Source organism: Strix aluco, chromosome 1 (assembly GCF_031877795.1).
Source record: "Strix aluco isolate bStrAlu1 chromosome 1, bStrAlu1.hap1, whole genome shotgun sequence".
Classification (NCBI taxonomy): Eukaryota; Metazoa; Chordata; class Aves; order Strigiformes; family Strigidae; genus Strix; species Strix aluco.
The window spans coordinates 43533624-43550574 of record NC_133931.1 but is presented as its reverse complement, the minus strand read 5'-3'; the positions used below and the strand labels follow the sequence as shown (position 1 = coordinate 43550574).

At 40.7% G+C, this 16951-nt stretch overlaps 1 protein-coding gene across 3 annotated transcripts in view; it reads right to left on the bottom strand.

The window, feature by feature from the left end:
- ATP6V1H (ATPase H+ transporting V1 subunit H) overlaps window positions 1-16552 on the bottom strand; it is a 49535-nt gene extending 32983 nt beyond the window's left edge. The window contains exons 1-5 of one of the 3 annotated variants that reach the window (XM_074819163.1): window positions 16394-16552; window positions 14866-14992; window positions 6589-6691; window positions 5046-5135; window positions 331-444 (exon numbers count right to left, since the gene is read on the bottom strand). In XM_074819163.1, the coding sequence (XP_074675264.1) occupies window positions 331-444; window positions 5046-5135; window positions 6589-6691; window positions 14866-14969 (411 nt within the window). In that variant the 5' untranslated portion in view covers window positions 14970-14992; window positions 16394-16552. Of the gene's footprint in view, window positions 1-330; window positions 445-5045; window positions 5136-6588; window positions 6692-11574; window positions 11635-14865; window positions 14993-15180; window positions 15200-16393 lie in introns of those variants that run through there. The other 2 variants (XM_074819174.1, XM_074819183.1) reach the window with 2 other exon arrangements.
- Between the last annotated feature and the right edge of the window lie 399 nt (window positions 16553-16951).

The window sequence follows — 16951 nt, the reverse complement described above, 5'->3', positions numbered from 1 at the left end:
TTGTACAGCATGAGGAGCATTGACTGGCAGTTGTGACAAAAGTAATTCTTCTAGTTATGTCTTACTGTGCTTAATTCTAAAATCCTTGCTTTTCTGAGCCTTTAAAACCTGCTCTAATCTCCCAGAAAAAAAAAAAATGTCAATAAACAATGTAACTTCTTTCAAAAATGTGGTCAAGGGAAGCTTGTATTGTATGACTCATCTAGACTGCAAGAGAACAACTTTCCAACCCAGGCAGTAGTTTAGCTTCAAACTCCAATATCTTCTGAAGAAAAATAAAACCAGCATTTCTCTCTACCATCTTCAGAGACAGGTTCATCTAAAACTTACCATATGCACAGTGAAAAGATCTTGTCGATTCAACATCGGCAGAAAATAGGACCATGCAGTGTTTTTACCACGTTTTGCATAATCAAAGAAGATACAAACACGCTGATGATTTTCCTGTAAAAATTGGGAGAGGGGAAAAGATGAGAGACTTGTAAAAGTATTCAAAATAAAGCCACTATTTGTTCCTCATTATGTTGGCATCCATTCTCAGAGCATACCCTGGCTTGTAACAGCCCATGGAAATGGCAGTTGGAACTAGATGATCTTCAGGGTCACTTCCAACCCAAACCATTCTATGAATCTATGAAATTTTTCAGTTTGACAGTTACTTGTAGATACAGTTCATTTTAGCACTCCAACATTAAGGTTAGAGATTTTGGGTGGGGGGAAACAAACTTTGAAACCCTAGTTGTATCTCAGTACTCCAACCCCTGCTTGAGTGAAAATGGATGTATCCTTTTGATCAAGCAAGCAGAATGAAAGAAACGAGAGACAAGCTAAATACTGTCATTTCCCAGAGGAACACTACTCCTCATCCAATCAATTATGACTGGATAAAGTCCATACTAAGTTTTCCACGTATTGCTACTTTGACACAAAAGCCTGTTTTTCAACTTGGCTATGTGTGCTACAAATGAAACTTAGCAGGCATAAACTAGTCCTGTTTCTCCATTCCTCTCAATGGGAAGCGAGCTCTTCTCTCCCAGATGAGACTGCAACTGGTTCAGCTGTTATCTCAGGCAAAATTCATACCTAGGAGAGGACAGACACCAAGTCTGTGTTCCAGGGCTTCTAAATTGAACCACAAGAGACCACAAGTACCTGAATCTGGGCACTGTGCACAGTTTCATCAAGCATCTCACCTAATAACCCCTGTGAAAAGCAGCTCTTACGGTTCTCCTTAAAGCAGACCAGAGGTCATGCAAACCTGAAGGAGAAAGAGGAGCTCTGCTATTTTCTAATAGTCTAGAATACAGTCAGTCTTCCAGAAGATCCAGTACCTGGATTCTTGCTTTTTCTCAGCATTTCCAAATACTTTCTAACCTGCTAGATAGTAAGCTTTCGTTCTAAAGAAGTATCTCCCCACTGAAGTCAAGTTACTACAACCATGTATACAACTCCTATCAAGGAAGGCAAAACTGTTTGAAACACTGTAATTGGGAAACTTGCATGAGAACACTATCTCACTACCCAATTAATTTAATTTTCAAACTTCCCTAGCTGAAGAGCTTTCCTCTGTCAATTCAGCACCCAATTATTAACCCTATGGACCAAGAATCAGCTAGGCAAGCCTGCTTGTTGAAATACAATCCATTAAGCCCAAGATGACCTGGATACATCTTACTAAGCATCAGAGTTGCAACCAACACTTCATTGAAAGTATCAAAGTTACTGCACTACATGGGCTGCAAATTGCTGTCCTGATCACTGACTGGGAAATGTCAGGTGTTACTAGTTATCTGACAGTCATAACCCTTACAGTGATAATGCTCCACATGGCATGTGTCAAAAAACACTGAACAACCAATTTTGAGAGGGTTTTGGAAACTACGAAATAAAAATAATTTTAAAAACTAAGATCTCAGGAACCCAGTGCCTTGGTGGAGAGCCACTACTCTGTGAGGGTTAGTTTGATGAAAAATGGCAGTTTGATCAAATAAATCGCTGTTAGTATCTGCACTTGTGCTACACAGAGTCTAGCTAAAAGGATCGAAAATAACTAGATTAATGAGTTCAGTTTACAACATAACTAAGGAGGAGACAGACAGGTCTGGAAGCAGAAAAGCTGAAATAACTTCAACATGCTGTCAATCAGAAGACTAGTCTGGTGTGCTGTTAAGGTGTGGGGTAAAGACAGGAGGGAAGGAGTGGAGAACTGCCTATGGCCCTGAAATATGTAGTGCTGAACCTTCCCAGGCAGCTACTGACTACACCGATAAAAAGGAAATCCTGAAGCTCTCACATCCAACAGTTGAATAATTTAGTATCTGTCATTTCTGAAGACGCATAATAAAGCTCACTTAGGTGGTACTGCTACCTGCTATGGTGCAGGTTCTTAAAGATTTCATGAGTAACAGAGTGTGCAGTGTGACGAGGTCACTAATCCAGAGAAACTGTTTCAAGTATTTATCATATGAATAGAATAATAAATGTTTCCTCAGGGACTCCAGTATGCTAACACTCTCCACCTTCAGAAATAAGCAGAATGGTGATACTCTAAGGCAATCACTATATTAATTTCACTTCTGCCAGCCTCCAAAATAAATCTCTTTCTCAGAACAATGATCAAATCCATAAGTAGAACTGCTGGAACAATCCTAGACACCCAGGCAGGCTTTTGGTGTGCTCAAAACACAGTTGATACGATTTTTACATCCTCACAAGAAAAGCGTAGAAAGGTAGTAGAAGAACCACAGACAATCATTACCAGCACAGACAAGATATGCTACCTATGATAGTTTCTAGAAGTTTCAGCTATCAAAAGTAGCTTTCAAATATTTCTCCATCTTGTGAAACTTCAGTGAACATCCATACTCAAAACAATTTTACTGAAAGAGTCAGTGGCACCATGACAGGCCATGTCTTTGACCAGTTTTTCACTTAAAATCTTTGCATGTATTGAATTAAGACTCCTTGGGTAAGGACAGGAGACTTCATATCCACTACTGTGGATTCTTCTGTCCATGCAGTCTGCAGAGACCCTGCACTAAACTCACAGGCACATAGTCAGTGGCCCATATGCTGCTTTCTGACAAGAATCTTACACCTTAAAAACATGCAACCAAGGGTCCACAAGGCATCACTGACAGCATGTTCTACGGTCTGAACGTGACCAAAAGAAAACAGAAGTCCTCTTTCAGCCTTGCCTAGTGGAGACATGGAAGGTTAGGAAGCCCTGGGATGATGCCATGCAGATGCCTGCACACAAGCCCTCTATGCCAGCAGCAAGACATCCCTGAAAAATGAGATCAGAGAGCACTGCAAAAGCCAGTGCAGCCTTTCAGACACTGAAGTAGAATTTCTGAAGTGAAAAACACATCAAATTTCAAATAAAAGCAAATATATACTGTGCACCAATATCTCTATTCTCCTGTATCTCTATAAAGCCTGGACAATTTAAAGTCATTATGTTTTACATTAAGAACTCCACACATGCCACTTCTGTGGCAGGGTAAGGTCCTGAATACAGAAATGTCAGTGCATGACCACGAAGTGAGAAAACATATTCATCTGGACAGACGTGACAGAAACAATACAGCAAATAAGAGATTACTCAAAAACTACTTTCTTGTGGCCACCTAGAACTAATGCAATTGTTCAACAATGGGCCAGTGAAAGCCTTTACCTGTGGGGTATTAATTCCACAGCACAGAAAATATCAGCTATCGCCTATTGTAGCTCTAAACTACATCCTAATGTCAAAGCACGTAAGCAAAACAAGACCTACTAACACTCACAAAAAGTTCCAAAGAAGTGGAAGTGGAATGATTACTTCTGTGGCCAACAGAAAATGAGACTCATTCCTCACAAAAGTAGCCATAATAAACAGAGTTCTCACACACTAAGACAAAGTTTGTCATCAAATGTGTAATTCAAACCAAGGTACTCCCAACTCAGCAGCCTAATCAAAGAATGACACTGAGGGTCCCTTTTGTCTTCTCTGCTTCTTAATGTTTGTGTCACACTTGAGAAAAAAATACATCTAAATAAAAGAGGAAGAGGGTTAGAGTGACAAAGCTGCAGATGGGCATGAATAAAATGCCACCACCAACACTAGCTATTATTCTAGCAGTCAGGGCACTCACTCAGGGCTCTAACGTGCAGACAGGCACCTGAAAGAACACCATAATCCCCATGTAATACGTACTGTGGGGAGGTTCAAGCTTTTCAACTTGCGTTGACAATCATGAATACTCAGAGCTCAAATTAGAACTCGACATAGTTCACCTCCTAGGACAATGTCCTAAACCGTTCAGTAATCACTATAGACACATTTCACTGCAACCTTGTATTAAATATAACATAAAACAGCAGAATAGAAAGTGTCAAACAGCCAGACATTCCACATGAATACCAGGAGAAAACTTCACACAACTCAACCCATCTATTTACATCATCACTCCAACCACTTTCTCTTAGTCTGCTAAGGAGCAAAGAAATGCAAAAGCAGAATTATCTGATTGAGTACAGTCTCCTCTTGACTTGTTCTGGTCAGCACAGCAGTCCTGACACCAAAATTAATAGCCTACTTTATAAGTCACTGTATCCCATAGCTACAAAGAGCTATATATTTCACTGAATCAAAAGTTCCTGTTTTATAATTAAAGCATGTAGAATTTCAGAACATGTTGTCCTCAACAGTCTAACTTATGTTAGAAACCTGAATCTGCAGAAACTACACCTTCTTGCTGAGGGTGGCCAAATCAACACCTTCACAGGAAAAGGTTCAACAACTTCAAGTTAGAAGCCATACCCTACCTACACAACAGGAAAGGGCTGAGGTCACAAATCATTCCTTAACACCCAAGAATTGCATTAAACGTGGTTGAGAGCCAACAGACAAGCATACAGGTACTTTTTTTTCCAGAACATGAACATATACATACAAGACTAAGTTACCCATACAACAAACACCTGAAGAGACCTGAATTAGGCTAAAGAAACATTCAAGCATGCATTTAAAGACTTAAAAATAAGACAGGTTATTGACCTACTTGCAGCATATCATCAACCATAGTCAGAATGTACTGAACCGTCTGTTCCTTGGAGATATGAGTCATCAGATTTATAAATGTTTTAGCACACTAGAAAAATAAAAGATACATTAAAATTAACATCAGCAATTGTCTTCATTCCTTTTGATAATATAAAACAGGACCTCATTAATTCACAGTTAAGTCTTACATAACCATTGAGCATCCCAACATCTTATTTCACTGCAGTGAGAGATAAATACATTTGACATTATATTACAAAGAAAATTTTCTGTCACATTGATCGTTACCCTTTACAAATTGTTTTACGGCTTTCAAATGAAATAACAAGTACTTGCTAGTGAAAGTCAGCACGGTTCTTTGTTGAAAGACTGATGAGAAAAACCTCCATCAGCTTCCTTTTTTATGGCAGTGAGGAGAAGAACCAAGTAAATTGACAAAACAGCAACAAACTCAGACATGGTATAAGAAAGTTTCAGCAACTTGGATGGAGGGAGGGAAGACAGGTCACTCTCACCTGTTCACTTCCTATACCTTGTAGACAAATCTTTGTATTTGAGCTGTTTTCTGCCTCCTGAACAATTCTACTCTACAATATCAGCAACAGATATAATAGGCTGAAACAGTCAAAAAAAACCTTTTTACACTTCCTCCTTCCCCTTCACCCCATTCAACTAAAACTGAAAGAAAAATGGAACTCTGAGCTGCTACACAATAATTATATAGTGGCATATAATATTCACCAGATATGCTTTTGTCACTGTGCAAAACATGGTCCATTACATAGCAGTCACACAATACAAGGGGTGGGGGGCAGAACCAAACCCACACAACAAACCACAGAACAGCCTAAAATTAAAACAGAATAAAGGGCTGGAAAGTTTTGTGTCTTGAGTGCATCTCCTACTCTTCACCTTTCCCCCGCCTCCCTCAATCTTCCTGATGTCTGACATTGCTAGAACCTCAGGCTTTGAGACTGAGGTTCTACTGCTTCAAGCATCATTAAAGTGTCTTTGGTCATACTGCCTGGGCTCCATAAGCCAAATGGCATGGGTCACCTATCAGCTGTGTCCAATGCAGATGTCTCATATCTTACCATGCCTAAAATGACACAAGACACCTTTGTTTAACTGAATCCACCTTAGCAGTCAGTGGACTCTATTGCTGGAACTTTACAATTAATCACCTAGCTAAGCTGAAATTTCACTGGTAGTAGCTCTCATCAATAAACTGTAATGATAAAAACTCCAAAAAAAAGTGACTCAAGTACAAGTGCGCATGATTAAGTAAACTGGGATGAGGAAAGACTTGAGTGAGCTTGACCCACAACAGAGTCAAAAATCAAATGACGTTAAATAATTAATACGTTTTTATAAGAATGTTCAACCTATATCTAGAGAAAAAAAAGAATTGTAACACCAAGTTTCATACTTCTTCCATAACATCTTAACTATATACAGCCAACAATAAAATAGAGTTGGTACCAAAATTTCCTTCCATCCTCCTCCCCAAAAGATAAATTATTACAAAAAAGGAAAGTTACTTGATTGCCTTCTGTTTGCAACAACTCCTGTTTTTCTTCTGGATTTCTTTTCTGTTCAAATCTTTGAATAAATTCACAGTCTTCACCTGAAATCATCTGCCCTCTGAAAAGCAAAATATGAAACCATAAGTGACATGACCTATAAGTTATTTCAAACTGTATTGGGTCTATGTGGCAAGGTTTTGGTAGCAGGGGGGCTGCAGGGTCAGCTTCTATGAGAGGACACCAGAAGCAGCCCCCATGTCAGACAGAGCCAGTTCGAGCCAGCTCCAGAACAGACTCACTGCTGGCCAAAGCTGAGCCACTCGGTGATGATGGTAGCACCTCTGTGATAACATATTTAAGAAATAAAAACTGCTGCGCAACAACAGTCAGGAGAGAGGAGTGAGAATTTGTGAAAGAAACAACTCTGCAGACACCAAGGTCAGTGAGGGAGGAGGGGGTGAAGGTCATGGCAAAGCCAGTTGTGCCCCTGAAGCCCATGGAGGGCCACCATGGAGCAGATATCCACCTGCAGCCCATGGAGGACCCCACGCCGGAACAGGCAGATATGCCCTAAAGGAAGCTGCGTTCAATGGAAAGTCCACACTAGAACAGGCTCCTGGCAGGAGCTGTGGCCCTGTGGAGAAGAGCTCACGCTGGAGCAGGTTTTCTTACAGGCCCTGTGACCCCGTGGGGGACCTATGCTGAAGCAGTCCATTCCTGAAGGACTGCACCCAGTGGAATGGACCCATTCTGGAGCAGTTCATGAACAACCATATCCCGTGGGTGGGACCCCAGGCTGGAGCAAGGGAAGAGTGTGAGAAGAAAAGAGCAGCAGAGATGAAGCATTATGAACTGACTACAACCGTTGTTCCCCATCCCCCTACACTACTCAGAGCAAGGAGGTAGAGAGGCTGGGAATGAACTTGAGCTTGGGAAGAAGGGAGGGGTGGGGAGTAGGTCTTTTTTAGATTTGTTTTTATTTCTCATTATCCTACTCTGTTTAATTGGCAATAAATTAATTTAATTTCTCCAAGTAGAGTCTGCTTTGCCTGTGATGGTAATTGGCAAGTGATCTCCCTGTCCTTATCTCAACCCAAGAGCTTTTTGTCATGTTTTTTCCCTGTCCTTTTGATGGAGGGAGGGTAGTAGAGTGGCCTGGTAGGCACCTCATGGCCAGCCAAGGTCAACCCACCGAACAAACCTTATTCTCTTCAACTTGAGATCTCAACAGTATTGCTTTACCAATCCTATATCCCACAATAGAACATAAAGAGATCCTTTCTACAAAAGGCCTCATGTACAAAGAATTTAAAACTAACGATGGAACGGTCTCTCTCAAGCCTTCACTATGCATCACCTCTGCTGAACAACATTCTCTAAATAATTCTTAAACTTCCAGTGGCTGAATCCAACAGCCAGTAGAAATAGCTCTAAGAACTGAAATACACAGCTAGCGTATTATGCCAAAATTATAACACATAACACAAATAATAGTCTAATCCAACCTGAAATAAGTGCTGAAAAATAAAATTAATTGTTATTTTAAAGTTTTCCATAAGCAATTAAGAGAATTTTAAGGAGTACAGAGAACTTGGTTCCCAATGTATTTTTAACTTTCACTAATTACGACATTTCAGCTTTTTCTGGTAGTTTGAAAACTGATATGCATGCAAGCTCATCCAAACACATAGCAAGGGGGCCTGATATAGTAAACTGCTGTGGACACTGATAAGCTAACAGTTCTCTACTTGATCTTCTCTTTAACTTAATATTCAAGGGGTTACCGTCATCACCAGTGCTATTTCAGAAAGCTGTTGACTCAGCTGAAGAGCTGGCAGAATATTGCTGGGTTTTTGTTATAATACAAAACCTACTATCACAACAAATAACAGATTTGTCAAAATAGTACAGTCAGGTACTCTTCAGGTAAGAAAACTAATTTTAAACCAAGTAGTCCTGAAAATATCCAAGACTTTTAATAGGTGACTAGCTTTACTAGTCAATATCAGGAGTGCTTCAGAAAAGAAGGAAATTGTGCACATCATCATCAATACAAAAGTCACAGGGGATGAAAGTATTAGACATTGTTCTGAGTTATTTCCAAGACTCATCTCCTCTTACATTTCCACTGAGTCAAATGCCTCTTCCACTTTGCAAAGCTATGTAGCACTAATTCTTTTAATCCACCTTTTCCATGCCTTTTCCATGGTCAGTTTCCAGATGTTCCATGACTAGAGGTTCCATTAAAATCCTTGTAAACCTACAGGAAATGTTCACTTTTTTTTTTTAATTGGCTCACCTGAATTCTTGAAACACAGAAACATAAATAAGACCCACAACGTGTTCTCATCTTTCCTTTTACTTAAATGGTTACATCATGAGGATGGCCTCATTACAGAGCCATCTTTCCCAATTTACTTTTCAAGCAAAGAACATCAGTAGTGCAGTACCATATACACTATTTGTGTATTCTCGTTGCTTTCTAAGAAATATCCTCATATTCACTGAGGAAAGGCATTTAAGACTTACTAGATGGAAGATTCATAAAGCCAGTGGTAGTCCTTGACTAGTTTCTACTAAAACTTAACTAATTATAGATGAAAAAGTAATTAGTCAATGATGACCATGCTGCTACCAATTCCTTCTGTATTGACTTGTGTTCTTTCTCACCTATTAAAGATGGATTTGAATAGCTGTTGAAAGATGAGGACAATTGATCTGCCACAAATACTGGACTTAATGACCCATAACTAGAACCCTCTCATGTTTCAATCAACATTGGCCAAGCCGGGACTCCTGGACAATATTGATATAAAAGTAACCAGATGAGATGCTTGTTTATAAGAATATTGCCATTTAGGAAGCACTTCAAAGATGACATAAGATGAACCCTTAGTTTTCAGCTTTAATTCTTGAAAAAGCCTTAGCCTAGGAAGAGAGATGCTTCTTTACAGCCAGGCTATTAGAAGAGGTCTGCCAGCTGCCAGAGAAAAAAAGCTTTCAAGCTTTTGCTTTCATCCTACATTAGACCACAAGAAAAAAATTAGAAAAAAAAAAAAGGTGTGGGGATTGATGTTGCCTTGAGAAGAAAAGACATTAGGGTTTACTTTTTACTGCTCTGTAAGTGCCATTCAAAAAGACACTTTCCAACCCATACAAAACAGTACAAGGGATTTGACAGCTTTGTAAACAAGTTGTTAATATTTTATCAGGGATCTCATACATCTAATTAATAGTTTTAGTAATTTCAAATGCATCTATTTCCATTCATCTCACTTTAAAATTTAAATAAATGATTATGTAGTAAATCAGCAACCAGTGGGAAAAAAAACCACAAACCATAACAAAAAAAGCAGAGCAGCCTCAGACAGCTGGTCCCAGCTACTGTGATGCTATTTCCACATTTTCCTCAATCCCTCTTCAAAGAGACAGGAACTTCCCAGCACCTTTAAGCAAACAATGCAAGTAACCGAAGCTGCCCTCCATCCTTCTTCCTAACAGCTATTTAATTTCTTATTTTCCAGGATGTGTCTTGCACATTTTGACATTTTGACTGAGCTTCAGCTGTCTGGCTATATCAGGTGTAGATCAGGAGTCCTGTAACCACGTTTTAAGCTATGAGCTCAAGATACTAAGGCCTGCCTTTGAGAGCACTAACTATAGGAGAGTAAACTGAAGCTGTGTAAGATTTAGAAAGCATGAATTTGTAAGACCACCATTTTTAAAACCTCTTGGTCTCTCAAGATGACTCAGAAACTTGTGATTCCTTCTTTTTATTATGCATTTCCTCCCGCAGCTCTTGTTCCTTTTTTTGTTTCAATGACTTAACAAAAGTCATTCTGGAGGCTAGGGGGGGTTTCTTTGGTTTTTAATTTTGGAGCTTTTTGTTGGTTTTCTTTTATATAAAAAAAAAAAAATCACTACATCTGCAGCAAATATGAAGCTCATATGAAGCCATCATGTTAAGGCATACTCTTGTTTATCCAGACATCTACAATACTTTGCACATACCTAAAGGACATTCATTTTATCCAATCACTCAGCAGTTTTAACACTACAAAATTAAAACAGTAAAAACAGGCTGAGTGTATTCTACAAGACTGGAACAAATTTAAAAACCACACACAGACACACTACAAGTTAGGAAACTTCTGTCTTTCTTCTAAGATAAGATTGGCTTTTAAAGTCCAAGAAATTTAACCCACTTTAGAAGGTTCCCCCACCCCCAGGAAAATAAAATAGATATTTTAACAACAGAATTCACAAACGTATATAAAGTACTTGAAAGCACATAGGAAGCTAAGTACAAATTAGCCATCGGGTATCTCACCTGATTAAATATGAAGCATTGTCAAATGCTATCTAGAAAACCTACAGTGCAGTAAGATGCAAGTTAAACTGAAACAAGTTTACTTTTCCACAGAACTCATTTACTACCCTTAGAAAGCAAAACCAAACTTGCTTCAAGCAAGCTAACACACCCTCCAAAGGCATTCCGACACAACTGAGGCAAATGCTGAAAGCAACCACACAGTACACCACAGAGATCCACCATATTGAGGAGGTTACAGAGAGGTGGGGAGGAGTCTCTTTAACCAAGTAACAAGCAATAGGACAAGAGGTAATGGCCTCAAGTTGTGCCAGGGAAGGTTTAGACTGGAGATTAGGAAGCATTTCTTTACAGAACGGGTTGTTAGGCGTTTGGAATGGGCTACCCAGGGCAGTGGTGGAGTCCCCATCCCTGGAGGTGTTTAAGAGTCGGCTTGACATCGCACTTAGGGACATGGTGTAGTTGAGAATGGTCAGTGTTAGGTTAACGGTTGGACTAGATGATCTTCAAGGTCTTTTCCAAACTTCATGATTCTGTGATTCATATTTTCAACTAGCAGAGAGCATCAACACCTCTAAACTGCTATAGGTCTCAAGATCCAAAGGCAGGAAAGTCTGTACAGAACTAATGGCCTCAACTACATTTAGTTTCCAGAAGGTAGGTAGACCTACACATCATCTTCCACTGTTCCACGTTTTGGTACTTTCTTCTCCCTCAGACACAGACCCTATCTGGAATTCAACACAAAAAAAAGTGTAAATTTTAGCATTAAAAAAATCTTTTTCCACAGCCTAATTTTGAAATGAGCAGTGAACACAGTGGCAAACCAGTAATACATACAGTTGTCATACCTAAATATTTCACTCATGCCAACAGCATACACAGAAAACATCAAAAGTCAGCAGTTGTATGTTAGCGTAGTTTGACATTTACTTTACAGTTATAACCTTCAGAGATGGAATAAACAATATTGCCAGTTAATCTTTAGCTTGAACTGACTTTACAAGAGAAGTCAGGCTACTAGAGTTTGACCAACTATTAGTAAACCATTCTACTTCTGCACTGAAGAACACAGACAGCAGAAAAGAACTTCAGAACGTCTTCCTATGTGACCCAGACTCCAACGCTGTTGCGACTGATGCAGTCTTTAAAGCATCTTTATACAACTGTCACAGCCAGATTTAAAAAAAAAAAAAAAAACAAAAAAAACCAAACCCCACCCCAAAAAAAAAAAACAACCCAAAAAAACCCCCAACCACAAAACACAAAACCACTTCATCAGAATTTCCTGTGAAGTTCTTTGACTTCAACTACATAAATGCTATCTATTGTTTAAGGAACACAAATTATGGCATGCCTGAGTTGATATGTTAACTTAAGGAAAACAAACATAAGAATCTTTTCTCCAATGTAAAAACATCCGAAGACTTGAAGTACGCCTCCACATATTTATCTGCAAGCTTACCACACCAAATGCACAGACTGCAAGAACACTAGAAGCGTCCTTCAAAATCACCAGCACCCCACCTTCCTTCTACTCTACAGACCAGAACAAACCACTCTGACCTGCCTCTAACAGATGCATCAGAAGCAAGCAGTTTCCACTCATTCATTAACATGCTTCATTCATTCCAGAAATGAGTCCATATAGCTTCAATAACTGTCTTTTCAACAAATCCCTTAAAGCACCAGCCTCAAAGACACCATCATGTCCAAACCTGCCAGTTGTAAAAAGGACATGTCCAAAATCAGGTATCATTTTATTTCCTCTTTAGAAGCACCAACAGTTCTGCTGATGTTTCCCGATAACTAATAAGGAAACTCCTCAGCCAAGGAACTAGATTTATCTTCACAATGCTTCACAACCCCTCTGGCACCGCTTAAGCTCCATCCTTGAAGCTATCTTAGCCAGACGGCCAGGCTGTTATCAGTAAATACAAGACAAAGATTACATTTATTTCAGAGCAATAATAAACAGGACACACTGTCATTGACATACAGAGGGCACCAAGCATTGAACAGTTTCACAACAGGATCACAAACACTACCCAGATACACTGCAGTAGCCTCCAAAACATAGCCAACCCATCAAAGAGAGGAAATAACTAGTACATCCTTCTTTCATAGATGCCAGGACAAAATAAAGTCAAATTCTACATCTAGAATCTGAAAAAGAACCATCAACCCTGTCTTCAATAAAAGTTACACAGTAGTTTGCCGACAGATAAACAAACAAAACTCCCCCATCCTTATTCAGCAGCAGAGAGAACCCCAAGAATGAAGGAAAATTATAAAGGGTAGACCACACAAAGCACAGTCAAGCAATTAACACTACATACATATTCAAAATACAACTCCTTGTCAAACAAAACCATTCCCTATATTAACAAAAGCAACAGATGAATCTCACCATCCCTATAGTCTGAACCACTAGAGAAGCAGTGAAAAAGATTTGTCTCATATTCACTTACATTGACAATGAACAACTGTACTTCCACTTTCATCCCGGATAACTGCAAACTAGCTGTTCACTTGCCACTAGGACAGCACAGAACAGCGGCTCAGGCTTCCTCAGGACATGTTTCCTATCAGATGGATAACAGGGCACACAGTAACAGAAAAAGCCACTTAGACTTTTGAAAAGTGCTTGGTAGCTGCCACTAAGTTACCACTTTCAAGTTCCTCTTTTGCCTGCAAAGCCACTGTAATGTCACACTATAAACTGAACCAGGAACTGATCCATCTGAAAAATGGCCTAGAAAAAGGAAGTTGCCTCAGCAGATCAGTTCCTTAATTCATATTTATCATGCAGATACACAATCACAAAGAGAAAAAATAATACAACTGAATGAATGGAATAAGCAAGACTGAGCTACATAGCACAGGGCAAAGCAAGTAGTCATTATTAAGCTTCCACCGGGTTAGCATTTCTCAGCTTGCATGTGTACAGTTTTGCAACGTTATTTTAATATATAGCATATATTTATGTATCACAGCAATCTGAAAAAAACCCTATTTTTTGTGAACTGGTGTAATGATGATAATCACAAAGCACCATCAGCATGGTTTGTACCTCCAGAAACATCAAGATTTCTGCCACTTCAGTTACATAGCAACGAACGCTGAAGTAATTTGCTATTATACATGGATCCTCAAAAGATAACAGTAATTTACACTTCGCCAATATTCTTCATAGGTACCTATCATGAGGAATGCAGGGCTGCAAGAATCTCGCATTTCACTTCAGAGTACGAGGACCAGCAACAGTCTGTTTCTTCTCCCTATTCCCTACCTCATGCACAAATCTGTTTTCTTCAGCTTGTCCCTATATCCTCTTTGGACAATATTCTTCTCACTACACCCAGTGACATTATACACATTCCAATGTAACTTTGAGCTTATCTGAAATGGCAGCACAGCTCTCCCCCCAGACTGAAGTATTTGTTTGAGCCAACTCGATTTACTTGCTTCAATTACTCTCCAATGTTGTTCTTCCCTTAGTAAAGGTACAGCTTATTTTCCTGGACTTCCAGTCCAGTTTTGCTAGTACAATTTGTAGTCCCACCAAAGACATTTCAGCAATGGAGACAAAATACCTACATACAAGACAACTCTTACTATTAACTTTTCTTACTTCAGTACTCATCCAATAAGGCTAAAATTGAGAAGGGTGTTTGAATTATGAGGGGGAAAAAATGGACAGTTTTACCACACATTTGTGCAAACTTACATTATTTGCTATTGTAGCGTTCAGTTCAGAAAAGTAGAGTTCCCTTTCTGTAATAAGTCATAAGAAAATTTTCCCCAACCACTTCCATTTAATGTAGACTTTTTCCAACTACTTCCATGGGACCAACACAGAATGTTCCTCACTGCAACCTAATGTTTCAACATAACCCAAAATCCCAAGAGGTCTAACACTTAAAAGGGAAGAGAAAAAAATGTAGAAAGTTTTTACTTACTGGAGATACGACTGCCAGTTTACTTTGTTTGCCCGAACTTCAGCAGCTTTGGCAGCAATGATGTTTGTCGGGACAGCAGCATCTACAGCACCTCGGATATCCATCTTAACTGATAATTAAAATGTACCTAGAAAGGCAAGTCAAGTAAGTCAGATTTTGAGCAGAGTATCTGTCTGATATTTTAAAGAAATAAAAAGGAAGACCTACTTTCAGGTGTCTCACCCCTAAAACTGTACTCAGTACTTTCTGAGAAATCAAAGTTTTATAAAGCATCTAAAACGTGTCTTCCCTGAAACAAACAAAAGTAAGCCATACCTACACATTAAACTGTAAACAATCACAAGTTTGCTAAAATAGAAGATATATACCATTACTAAATAACTTCCAGTCTTATAAATTCTTAAACAACAAATTGAAGTTATTCGAATAAAGACTACTCTTCTGCAATGCTCAAGTAGCCCTACAGATAACAGAAGCTGTCTTCCTTTCAAATCATGGTTAAAATTCAGTGCATATCCTCCCCACCCCCACACATTATGACTGATTTAGTTATTTGTCTGAAACATTGGAAATACATGAATTACAACTTCAGAGAAAAAAACCTACAAGTTATATAAACTAAAACCCATGTGACTCAGACTAACAAGAATATTCATACCATCATTGTATACAAAGCAAACTGAAAAATAAATATGAACAGAAGCTCTTCATCAGGACACACTATGTTACCACAGACAGTGACCTTCACCACTTCTTTCTCCGTCCTTTGTGGTTTAATCTTCACCTAACTTTGATGCCAAAACAAGAAGTGTGTTTGCAAAGACTTGAGACCCAGAAGGAGCACTAATTCCTTACAAACTAAACCACATCAAGCCTCTCCACACAGACTATTTCCAGACTTCTCTGGCTGCCTTTACAGAAGCAAGACCAAACTGGCACATTCTGCCCCATCTCTAACAAGCATACCTCGTTTGTACAACTGAATGATGACTGATATGATTCTAACAAAAGAAAAAAAAAAAAGAAAAAAAAAAGGAACTACCCTGAACAAATGGAGCAGCAGAACTGTCCTCCCTTTGAAACTACTTCCGTGAGCTGGCACCCAGAGGCACCATTTACTATGTCCTTCAAAGACCACTGAATGTGTCCTAGCTTTTACATGACCCTGCCAGAGCCATTTAAATACTCCTCGAGCCGCAGAGGGGGCAGGGTCGGTAACAGCGGTTTCAGGAGTACGCCAGCTCTACAGGTAAGTCGAAGAAGCCAAGAGGCGCTGGGACAGAGGGGAGGAAGACCCTTGGCCCCATCCTGCCACTCCCTCCCTGCACAGGCTCACAGACACGGACGCCTCCTGAGGGGCCCGGGGGCGCCCAAATTCCTCGGGGAAGCCTCAGCGCCAGGCGGAGCCCTTCGCACCGCCCCCAGGGCCGCCAGAGCCCCCGTGAAAGGCCGTGCGGCGGGACGCCCCCACCCCGAGACCCCACGCCCGCCCCCGTGGCGGGCAGGGCCCGGGGCAGCTCTCACTCACCCCACGGGCACGCCGGCGAGTGAGAGCCGCGGAAGGGAGAAGGCAGCGGCCGCCCCTCGGCAGGCCCGAGGAGCCCACACACCCGGAAGCCCCCGCCGCCGCGCTCCGCCAGCCTCCGCAGCAGCCCCACAGCGACCGCCGTCATGTGACACCAGTCACCTGACCGCGACGGCGGCCTCCGAGGGACAACTCACGCCGAGCGCCGCGCGCTGGGCGGGGCTCGCGCACGGCCCCACCCAGCGGCCGCTAAAGCGGGACAGGGTGTGGTGTACGGCATGGGTGGTATAAGACATATTTAATTGTCTATAGATATCCAGGGTACATATTTATATACACACAGAGACATACATGTACGTGTATGGTTTGACGTGGGGCTCTGCCCCGGTACCGAGGAGACGGCTGGCAGGACGGGGCCCGTAGGTGCCCACCCGAGCTGTGCGCTGGCAAGAAGCGGCCCGGTGTTTCCACGGAGGGAACACGAGGCTGGCTGGGAAGGGCTGAGAGGCTCCCCAGGGTGCTGCCCCTCAGGGCAAGCTCCTGCCGACCCCCGGGAGGCCC